This window comes from Dendrobates tinctorius, unplaced genomic scaffold (genome assembly GCF_039654945.1).
Source record: "Dendrobates tinctorius isolate UK_male_01 unplaced genomic scaffold, ASM3965494v1 ptg000250l, whole genome shotgun sequence".
Lineage (NCBI taxonomy): Eukaryota > Metazoa > Chordata > Amphibia > Anura > Dendrobatidae > Dendrobates > Dendrobates tinctorius.
This window is the reverse complement of record NW_027361917.1, coordinates 62,149,835-62,161,480: the sequence shown is the minus strand read 5'-3', so window position 1 is coordinate 62,161,480 and position 11,646 is coordinate 62,149,835. Positions and strand designations below refer to the sequence as shown.

The window sequence follows — 11,646 nt, the reverse complement described above, 5'->3', positions numbered from 1 at the left end:
CAATGCATCACTGGGAACGGGACCTGCCGGGAACATCGCTGAGGCCTGGTGACGTTGCAAGGGACATAGGAAGGTGAGAAGATGACGATTTTTTTCTTTTAGTTCTATTTTTTACAGGCATATGATACCCAGAGCCCGGAGGAGTATCTCCTCCAGACCGTGGGTACCATCTGCAAATGTTCTGCTTACTTTTCGCATGGTGGGTGCGGGTACGGGTGAGAGTGTGAGTGTGGTTGAGTGAGTGGGGGTGAGAGTGAGTGTGGGTGCGAGTGCGGGTGTGAAGAAACCAGATTGTATCTTAATTTCCCAGACAACCATGTTTTTGTAAACCCACAAGAATTGACTTTTTATCTGTATATTGGCTTTTGGATTTAAGTCTTTATGTCTGGTGGGTCAACAGACTTTCATACTATTTAACATACCCTAAGGCTGTGTTCACACGTAGTGTTTTTCGCTGCGATTTTAAACGCGTGATTTTGCCGTAAAAACGCAGAAAAAAAGCATCCCATGCAATCCCATGTGATTCCGCAATGCTGTGCTAATGCTGCGGATTTTTCCGCGGCGGAATTGCATCGTGTAAAAATCCGCAGCATGCTCATTCTTTGTGTGGAATCGCGGGAAAATCCGCACTTAGGAAAGCATTGTTCTGCTTACTTTCCGCATGTGGCTGTGCCCACCATGCGAAAAGTAAGCAGAACATTTGTGGATGGTACCCATGGTTGGGGGGAGAGGAAATTCTCCTCCAGGCTCTAGGTGCCATATCCCTGTAAAAAATAGAATTAAAATAAAAGAATCATCACATTCTCACCTTCTGATGTCCCTCGCAGCGTCACCAGACCTCAGTGATGCTCCCGGCAGGTCCTGTTCCCAGTGATGCATTGCGATGACCTTTGATGACGTCGCGGTCTCGCGCACTGGGAACGGCCTTGCCGGGAGCATCGCGATGATCGGGAACACTGTGTAGGACGCCAGTAGGTGAGGATAAACACGTTTTTTTTATTTTTAAGTTTACATCTTTTTACTACTGATGCTGCATAGGCGGCCTCAATAGTAAAAAGTTGGTCACACTAGTCAAATACTATGTTTGATGAGTGTGACCAACCTATCAGTTTTCCAAGCGATGCTCCAGATCACTTGGAACAGGGTTCCCCAACTCCAGTCCTCAAGACCCACCAACAGATCATGTTTTCAGGATTTCCTTAGTATTGCTCTGGTGATAATTGCTTCACCTGTACAATACAAGGGAAAACATGACCTGTTGGTGGGCCTTGAGTTGGGGAACCCTGGCTTGGAAGACGCTAGTATTCTGCAAGCTAATTACGCTTGCAAATCGCTAGTTTTTCCGTGGGAAATAGGCGGGAATTAAAATGTGGTCTTCTTGCATACTTCCCGCGGAAATTTCCGCAGCAATTCCGCAACATGTGCATGTTACGTATATTACACTCAGGGGTGCACAGCTCTCAGAACATAGTAAGGGATATTACATTCGAAATCCCCGACCCCAGAAACATCCTGAGGCCAGGCACTAGGCCGCTCCTGCCACACAGGCCAGGCACAAGAAGCCGCATTTTGCTGCTGCTTTCACACGGCTTCTATTGGTGTACAGCCTGCATGTGAGCGGTGTAATGTCCACGGACTTTTCCCCAGGTGCTGCAGGAATACTATGAGCTGCACTCTATACACCTCCCAGCCAGCCCCCACCTCACAGCTACGGGTGAATACAGGCACTGCGGTTAGTGTGCGGCACTGCGCGCTCCCGCTGGCCTGTACTGGGGGGGAGGGGCGACAAGCCATGCTGAGGTGTCAGGGCCGCGCACTGCCGCCCAGACTAGAACATTCTCTATCCGGGGAGCGAGCGCCGCCTCCCCCCGCGGTCACACCCATATGCCGGCGACGCAAGGACGTTTGTAACCCATTCGCGGCGGTTGGTGAGGAGCACGTTGTAGCCGGTGTGTGACTGTAAGGACAGCGGAAGATGGAGGGCCCGCTAGCCGTGTTCGGGGAGCGCAGCACCGGAGAAGCCGTCAGGAGCCAGAATGGTAGATCTGAGCGTGCAACCAGCCGGCCGCAGCCGCCGTGCTCCACAATGGAGGGAGGCAGCACTCTACCCCAGCTGTGATCCGCCCCGCATGTAGTGATGTCCTGCTGTGTAATCCGAGGACAGGCCGCCTCTGCCACAGCGAGGAGGCGCTTCTGCCTGCAGGCTGGGGATGTGTGAGGCCGTGAGCCTGCGGGACGGAACACGAGGACAGCCTGAGCCTGCGGGACGGAACACGGGGGGGGGGAGCCTGAGCCTACGGGACGGAACACGGGGGGGGGAGGAGCCTGAGCCTACGGGACGGAACACGGGGGGGGGAAGCCTGAGCCTACAGAACGGGGGGGGGGGAGCCTGAGCCGGCGGGGCGGAACACGGGGGAGGGAGTTTGTATAGTTTGCATTTTTCCTGTCTTGTAATTTGCAGCAGAAATGTGTCTGCAGCCAATACTTAAAGGGAATCTGTCACCACTTTTTAGGGCTACCAGGTAAAAACATGATTCAATTTAGTGTCCCCTATGCATTACACAAGTACTTTTGATCCCCCTTGACTCCCCACATATGATCCATAAATACATCTTTTATTCCTCCCGGGCTGTATGTTAATATGGCCGGTCGGGGCTTACTGTCCGTCTCTCCCCCCTCCTGGCTTGCTCTACGCATTCCTTTCAGGGTATTTCGGTGTTCGCGTAGAGTTCTGGAGCGTGCGCACTATGCTGTGCCCAACTGTGGGCAAAGCATAAAGTCATTATTGCACATGCGCCGGCATATGCCATGGCTTTGTATGGCCCGGAAGTATACTGTACATAGAGCGGAATGGCGTATGCACAATAATGACTTTATGCTTTGCCCACAGTTGGGCACAGCATAGTGCGCACGCTCCAGAACTCTACGCGAACACCGAAATACCCAGAAAGGAATGCGTAGAGCAAGCCAGGAGGGGGGAGAGACGGACAGTAAGCCCCGACCATCGGACCGGCCATATTGACGTACAGCCCGGGAGGAATAAAAAATGTATTTATGGATCGTACGTGGGGAGTCAAGGGGGGATCAAAAGTACTTGTGTAATGCATAGGGGACACTAAATTGAATATTTTTACCTGGTAGCCCTAAAAAGTGGTGACAGATTCCCTTTACCGTGTGCACATACCGTACAGCAGCTGTGAGCTAGCGGGGAGATGCTCAGTCAAATCTCGGATCACAAAGTCACAGATCCAGCCGCTAACTTGTGTGCTTATGGAGCAGGCCTGCAGCCAGGTATGACTTTCTCTGAGACGCTGTGCTGTAGAGGTCCAGCCAGGGCCTATAGGCGCAAGTGACACTCGTCCGGCTACACCCCTTGGTGTGTGTTGTGCAGCTGGGGGTGATGGACAGGTCTCTTCCATAGCACATGCATCAGTAATGAGAGAAGTCTGGGGCAGAGCTGGGTGCAGATATGGTCCCGGACTTCGTCTTTAAAGTATGTTTCTAGCCTTTCTAGAAAACACTGGCGATTGTCTAAACGCTGTGTCTAATATCATGTCCTCACTATATCTGAAACTGAACCTGTCAAAGACTGAACTCCTTGTGTTTCCTCCCGCTACTAATGTACCTACACCCGACATTGCCATTTCCGTCTGTGGTTCCACTATTACTCCCCAGCAACATGCCCGCTGTCTTGGGGTCATACTTGATTCCGAGCTTTCCTTTGTCCCCCACATTCGATCACTGGCTCGCTCTTGTCATCTGCACCTCAAAAACATTTCTAGAATTCGACCTTTTCTTACTTTTGACTCTGCAAAAACTCTTACTGTTTCTCTTATTCATTCTCGTCTCGGCTATTGTAACTCTCTTCTAATCGGTCTCCCTCTTACCAAACTCTCCCCTCTCCAATCTGTCTTGAATGCTGCAGCCAGGATCATATTCCTCACCAATCGTTACACCGATGCCTCTACCTTGTGCCAGTCATTACACTGGCTACCCATCCACTCCAGAATTCAGTATAAACTTATTACCCTCACCCACAAAGCCCTCCATGGCTCAGCACCACCCTACATCTCCTCCCTTGTTTCAGTATACCACCCTACCCGCGCCCTCCGTTCTGCTGATGACCTGAGGTTAGTATCCTCAATAGTCAGAACCTCCCACTCCCGTCTCCAAGACTTTACACGTGCCGCGCCAATTCTTTGGAATGCACTTCCCAGGTCAATACGATTAGTCCCCAATCCCCACAATTTTAAGCGTGTCCTGAAAACGCATTTATTCAGACTGGGCTATCGCCTCAACACATTAACCTAACCTATCCCTGTGTGGCAGAGCCAAAAGTTTTACCATAACCAGGTTCCCAGCATCATGTTCCCACATGCTTTATGCATCCATTAGCCCTCTGTGTCTGTACTGTTACACACTTAACATTATGGCTGGTCCATACAATCAGGGCAACTGTTACCACCCACCTTTTGTGTCTACCTCTTTCCTCATAGACTGTAAGCTTGCGAGCAGGGCCCTCACTCCTCTTGGTATTTGTTATAATCTACTGTATGTGATTATTGTTATGCTGTAATGTCTATTGTCTGTACAAATCCCCTCTGAAATGTAAAGTGCTGCGGAATATGTCGGCGCTATAAAAATAAAATTTATTATATTATGTTTGTTTAAAAAATAACGAAAAATGATACCACGCTTGAGGATGGGTTTATAGGGAAAGACCCTAAATAAACCGATACCAATTGGATGATCCTACACTGCAAGAGTGATTATTATAGGCTCCCTAGCCCATACGGTTACCACATGGAGCTCCTGGCTCAGGCACCTGTGTTAAATGCCCAAGATTTGTTTTGTTTTTTTCTAATGAAATTTTGCAGATAAAAATATACGTGGTTGCCATCGTGCAGCCCAGCTCCGGACTCATGATTATAGCTTGGGCAGCATGAATCAGATGACAGATTTCCTTTAAAGTGCCACAGTTGATTTTTTTCCAGGTTTGCATCCAGTGAAACATACTGGATCTACTGGTCACTGCACAGTGCTGGGGCCAGAGCAAGTGTCATGTCTGAAAGGGAACCGGTCACCAGTTTTTTACAATACAATCTACAGCCACCATCTTTCACCCCATGCAACAGCCTTTTATGACTCCAATTCACTCCGCAAGGCAAAAAAAGGGTGGGTCCGGTAAGTTAGACGTTACTGGTCTTGGTCCTTGCCTCCTCTCTTCTTACGATGGCATCCTCCTACATCATCCAGTGTTCCCCCTCATGTTTCTGCTCAGGTGCATTTCTCTCTGCCCCGCTGAGGACCGAGTACTGCAGTGCACATGCGCCAGCACTCTTGACCTTCCCTGGCTCATGAGTACTTTGCTCTTCCCTCAGCAGGGCAGAGAGAAATGCGCCTGCGCAGAAGAGCAACACTGGGTGATGTGGGACGCAACATTCACACAAAGCACAGAAGGAGGATGTCATTGCAAGGAACGAGTTGCCACCTGACCAAGAGCAGCGACGTCATTCTGACTAGCCCGCCGCATAGGTGAGTAATAAAAGGGCTCAAAAACGAGGAGAAAGCCGGCACCATTCAACTGGTGTGTGTGTGTGAGCTTGTCCTTAAACCAGGGCTGTGGAGTCGGTAAGCCAAACCTGCGACTCCAACTCCGACTCCTCAATTTCCCTTACACCGACTCCACGACTCCGACTCCCACACATATTGCTTATATTTAAGTGAAAAATTTATTGTAGTACAATGTGAACCTGACATTTAATCATTTTTATGATCCAATAATCAAGATATTTAGATAGAACAGAATATATATTTGTGTACTACCCGGTTTTCATTCTTTTTGGTACAGATATGATATGGATAGACAGATATGGATAAATAGATAGATAGAGCAGATTTCTAATCTGCTTTTGCTATTGAGTAACATTATCTATGAGCTCAAAAACCTTTCAGGTGATGCAGTTTTTTAAAAAGATGATCAGCTTTTGCAGCTGAAAAACGTATCCTCAAAAAACACAGGAAAAACGCTGTGTGTGAATGTAGCCTTAGATCAGGAATAGAACAGCCATTTATAGGACATTTCATAACTTTCCCAAACTCCTATGAAAAAATATTCAGCACATCCTGCATTGAATTACTGTACCCAATTTATTATATATTGTCGGAGTCGGTCCATTTTATACCGACTCCAACTCCGACTCCGACTCCACCAAATTGAGCACCGACTCCACGACTCCGACTCCACAGCCCTGCCTTAAACCAAAGTTTGGACTGAGCAATCAAGCCTGCAGGTACCGGATGCTCACTAAATAAGGAAGAAAAAGTAGTGGCACTCATCGGTCCTGTAAAATTCCAGTGTTTTTGTTCAGAAAAACATGTTTAAAACTGGCTGCAGCGAGGGAAGAACCGTATGTGCTGCCGACGATCGCGTCACGCTTTCCTGCTCTTCTACTGGTCCTGGAGTGGCCAGCCAGTGTTAAATGTTTTTCTGGATAAAGGTGTTGGATTTTGAAGGACCGGTGAGTGCCACTACTTTATATTCCTATAGACCTAATAAAAGGTATATTATTATTTTGTCTTCAGGGTATTTGTGCAGCGTTATAGAATGCTGTCACATGGTGCTGAAATGTGGTGGCCATAGGTTATTTTGGGAAGAAAAACTGACAGGTTGCCTTTAAGGCCTGGATCACACTTCCGTTTTTTTAAATCCGTCGTTTTCCGTTAAACGGATCCGCCATGTTTTTGGCGGATCCGTTTTTTTTCCCATAGACTTGCATTAGCGGCTACCGCGGATCCGTAAAAAAAACGGATCCAAACGGATCGGTTAGCATCTGTTAGCGGCAAAAAACGGAAACGGATCCGTTTGGCGGACACAGAAAACGGATGTGTGAAACAGGGCTAAGAGAGCAGTTGGATGACTATAAAGATGCTTGTAAACCATGATGGAATGCAGATCAGCATCTGTAAAGTGGTGTCTGCTTTACACACTTATCTGCCCTATGGTGAGAATTGGGAGACAGACGGTTAACGTCGATCCACTGGGATCCCCATCCGCAGCCTTGCTCCAGGCCGTTTTACTACGTGTCTTCTTGACTATAAGTGACGCTGCTGACTGAGATCCTGGTGTCTTCTGATGGGGTGATTATCTCTTTGGTGTCCTTGCTGTTACATACGTTATCAAAGCACTCTAATAATGATTTGTATAATATAGAGGCATCTTCTGTGTTTCTTTCTTTCAGTGATTGCAGCAGCATCCATTGCGAATATTGTGAAAAGCTCACTTGGTCCTGTGGGCCTGGATAAGATGTTAGTGGATGATATTGGGGCAAGTACACAACTTGATTACAAACCACATTACCCTATGTATAGGCTTACCTTTAGAGCGCCGTGTTCCATAGATGTACAGGGAATCTGTCACTAGCTTTTTACACCTAATCCGTGAGCAGCATGATGTAGAGAGATTCTGGTTCTAGGATGGCACTTACTGCGTTGCTATTGTAGTTTTGATAAAATCAGTCTTATCAGCAGGTGATCTTACTACTAGAGGACCAGTAAACCTGCTGCCATGTAGTTCTCCATGTTCATAAGCTCTACATTATCCTGCTCCCACCACTGATGTGAAGCTTTCTGCCTATGCACAGTGTACACAGAAAGCTGCTAATTGCTGGTTTGGGCAGGCTTATACAGTGTGAAGTATTTAGAGAACTTATAGAACTGTAGCAAATAAAAAGGGGATGTTATCATAGCTGCAGCAAGCAGCCTAGCAAATGACACATTGCTGGAATTGGGATCTCTACCTATGATGATGACTATGATTTCAATTGGAGTAGGAAAAACCTGGTGACAGCAGAGTTTCACCCCTCAAACTATATGTGCATGTAGTGTTTCATAGACAAGACCAGCAATACCTTTCCATCAGGGCTGTGGAGTCGGTAAGCCAAACCTGCGACTCCGACTCCTCAATTTCCCTTACTCCGACTCCGACTCCCACACATATTGCTTATATTTAAGTGAAAAATTTATTGTAGTACAATGTGAACCTCAGACATTTAATCATTTTTATGATCCAATAATCAAGATATTTAGAACAGAATATATATTGGTGTACTACCCGGTTTTCATTCTTTTTGGTACAGATACGATATGGATAGACAGATATGGATAAATGGATAGAGCAGATTTCTAATCTGCTTTTGCTATTGAGTAACATTATCTATGAGCTCAAAAACCTTTCAGGTGATGCAGTTTTTTAAAAAGATGATCAGCTTTTGCAGCTGAAAAACGTATCCTCAAAAAACACAGGAAAAACGCTGTGCGTGAATGTAGCCTTAGATCAGGAATAGAACAGCCATTTATAGAACATTTCATAACTTTCCCAAACTCCTATGAAAAAATATTCAGCACATTCTGCATTGAACTACTGTACCCAATTTATTATATATTTTAGGAGTCGGAGTCGGTCCAACCACAGCTACTCCAAAAATGCAATAAGCTACCAAAATGTTCAGTCCACCCCAAAATAAAAGCAATAAAAACAGCAGAATTTTTTTCACCACTTAAATAAAAACTATGCAATTTTTCATATCGACATTCTCATACTGACCAGGAGAATCCTATTTCTAGGTCATTTTTACTGCACAATGAATCCAATAACAAATTGATTGCTTTGTTTTTTTTTGTAATTTCATTTTTTCCCACTTTTCCAGTACATTATAGGATATGAATTACTGGAACTACAATTAATAGCTGCATATATGGGTGGAATATGAAAAAGTTAAGATTCTTGGAAGGAGATGAAAAAGCGAAAGCACAAAGTTGAAAAATCTGCCTGCTTCTTAAATGGTTAAAGGTGCTAAGACTGGCAGTTCTCCCATCCATAGGATAGTGGCTAACTTCCTACCCTTCACCGATCCTGAGAACAGGGCTCTGCTGACCGTTGTGTGAATAGAGCAATGGGCGAATCTTGTACTTGGTATTTCTGGCAGGCGAAAAGAGAACCTAATCCATCCCTTTAAATTGGTCTGCTGCTTGTATTATACCTGTGTAATAACCCCCATTGTAGTACCACTTCTTTTGTTGTCAGAATAAGTGGCTATGCTAATGGGGAACAGCAACCTCTGCTATCGTCTGAAGGGGAAAGTGTCTCTTGCCTTCTCCTATATGAAATGGCAGAACATGCCCTTTACACAAGGCCTCCTTTACGCGTCCGTATAAATCACGTATGTGGAGAATCGGTATTGTTGTCATCAGTTTTTTCCGTCCGGTTCCGAGTTTACCATCAGGGTGTTATCTGAGTTTTTCCAGTATGGATAAAGAAATTCCAAAGCTTCTCCTATACTTTGCAATGCTCTACACAGAAGCACACAGATGTTCGTGGTTTACACGGCCCTGTAGACTTGTATTGGCCATTATCCTCTGTGCTGTTGGTTAAAAAAAAAAAAGACATGTCTCCGCGTGTTTTGCATGGACACACCGTCTGTGTAAAAACACAAACGTGCATAGCACCATAGGTTATAATGGGTATTTGTGGTTTCCGTGGAAAAAACATGGACATGTGAAGGAGGCCTTAGAGGTGGTTTTGTAAACGGCTGATGCACAACAGACAATTGTCCAACATGATTTTGCTAAAAGTGTTTTTGAAAATTTATATTTCACGATCTTAAAAGAAACACGGCAACAAAACTAATGTTGCACTTTATTTTTGTAAACCAAAAAGTAATTATTTTGTCATTAGAGGTTAATCCAATCTGATAGTTATTTCTTCATTCCAGGATGTTACCATAACAAATGATGGTGCAACAATATTAAAGCTTCTGGAAGTAGAGCATCCTGCTGCTAAAGTCCTCTGTGAACTTGCTGATCTCCAAGACAATGAAGTTGGAGACGGCACAACCTCAGTTGTAGGTTTTACTCTTTCTGTATTTATATAAATAGGATGGGGTTGCTTCAGAGTTGTGAACGATCACAGGTGCTAAGTTCAGTGATTGAAAGGCACATCCTCTGTCATATTTTGTCATTCTCGGATGTAAGAGACACCAAATTAAAGAATTCCCTTCATCTATGGGTGGTTGCGCATTTCATGTAACAGACTGATGATATTGCTAATTATTAGAGATGGGCGAATCGCTTTGGATAAGTCTTTATCCGAATAGCTATAGCGATTACCGAATAGTTGCATCGGGAACCCAGACACCTGTGACAGTCACATCACACGCATGGAGAGCCTGTTTGTTGGGCTGTCCATGCATGTGTAGGGACTGTCACACAGCCATGAGTAGCGTCAGTAAGCGCTATAGCTGTTCGGATAATGACTAATCCAAAGCGATTCGCTCATCACTACTAATTATAACTAAACTAATGCTAGATTAGATATATAGGAGCTGACGTTATAGCAAAAGTTGGGTCTTTCCACTGCATCACAGCCCCAAGACTGCAAGTGCTGACACCGCTGTAACGGTGCCACAGTGGGAGGTGAGTATAGGCTTAATTTGATTGGGGTCTAAAGGCCCTTTTACATTTAGCGATGCACCAGCGATCCAACCAGCGATCCGACCCGGTCAGGATCGCTGGTGCATCGCTAAATGATCGCTAGTGAGCTTTCATACAGAAAGATCTCACAGCGATGCAGCAGCGACGCAGCGCACGATACTTACCATTCACACACAGCGATGAAGATGTCCTCCCGCCCGCCTCCACGCGTCGCTGGACGTCACAGCAGGAAGCCAAGCAGGAAGCGCCCGACGATAAATGGAGCCGGACATTCTCGCGCGATCAGCGATGAGCAGCGGGGGAGCCGGTCGTTGGTAAGTATCACACATAGCGATATCGCTAGCAATATCGCTATAACGTCACAAAACCAGTGACGTTTTAGCGATATTGCTAGCGATATTGCTTAGTGTAAAACCCCCTTTACATTTAGTTTAAGAAGGGGTGGTCTTAGTAGCGAACAAATCCTTTAAATGGCTGAAAGAGACAGGTATGATTTAATCTTAGGGGACACATTGTCAGTTTGTAGCTAGTACTAGGCTCCTGATTCATTAAGAGGTGCAGACCTCTTAGTGAATCAGGCAAAGTGGCTGGCACCATGCCACACATCTTTCTCCAGTCCTTGCTGGATTAATATTTGTGGCATAGCAAGCGCCACTTCACAACACCGCACTAGTTCTGCCCTCTGTTGTAGTTATGCAAACGTAGGATAAGAACACCAAGAGTTGCACCAGTGAGTTGTCCCCAAATGTTGTAATTTAGTTTATCCTAAGCTTTTTACAAAAGAATCCTGGCGTAAAAGCTTTGATGAATCTGACTTGTCTGTAGGTGCCATGTATCGAGATTGGTGAAACGCAAGTGACTTCACATCTTATAGGTCAGGGGCTTATATTCTACCTGTGTAAAAACCCCATTTTAGTACCACTTCTTCTTTTCTAGGAATAAGTGGCTATGCTTATGGGAAAGAGCAAAATTTGCTATCGTCTGAAGGGGAATGTGTCTCTCGCCTTCTCCTATATGAAATAGCAGAACACTTCTTTTTGCATTCGGGACCTCTGGATGGCGTCTTGTTTTCCTGCTGCTACTGTTTCACAATACTAGTAGCATTGTGTGAATGTTATGCCTCATGCTTTATAGGTTTTTGATAATATAAGATTA

General features: G+C 45.6%; 1 protein-coding gene and 2 non-coding genes across 3 annotated transcripts in view; all 3 read left to right on the top strand.

Annotated features, from left to right (window-relative positions):
• The first annotated feature begins 1,771 nt into the window (after positions 1-1,771).
• TCP1 (t-complex 1) overlaps positions 1,772-11,646 on the top strand; it is a 29,921-nt gene continuing 20,046 nt past the window's right edge. The window contains exons 1-3 of the mRNA XM_073557717.1: positions 1,772-2,039; positions 7,242-7,327; positions 9,774-9,902. Of these exons, the coding sequence (XP_073413818.1) occupies positions 1,976-2,039; positions 7,242-7,327; positions 9,774-9,902 (279 nt within the window). The 5' untranslated portion in view covers positions 1,772-1,975. The remainder of the gene's footprint in view (positions 2,040-7,241; positions 7,328-9,773; positions 9,903-11,646) is intronic.
• Positions 9,052-9,185, top strand: LOC141064831 (small nucleolar RNA SNORA29). Its single transcript, XR_012226002.1, has one exon. It is a non-coding gene; the product is annotated as a small nucleolar RNA SNORA29 (small nucleolar RNA).
• On the top strand, positions 11,395-11,528 carry LOC141064830 (small nucleolar RNA SNORA29). Its single transcript, XR_012226001.1, has one exon. It is a non-coding gene; the product is annotated as a small nucleolar RNA SNORA29 (small nucleolar RNA).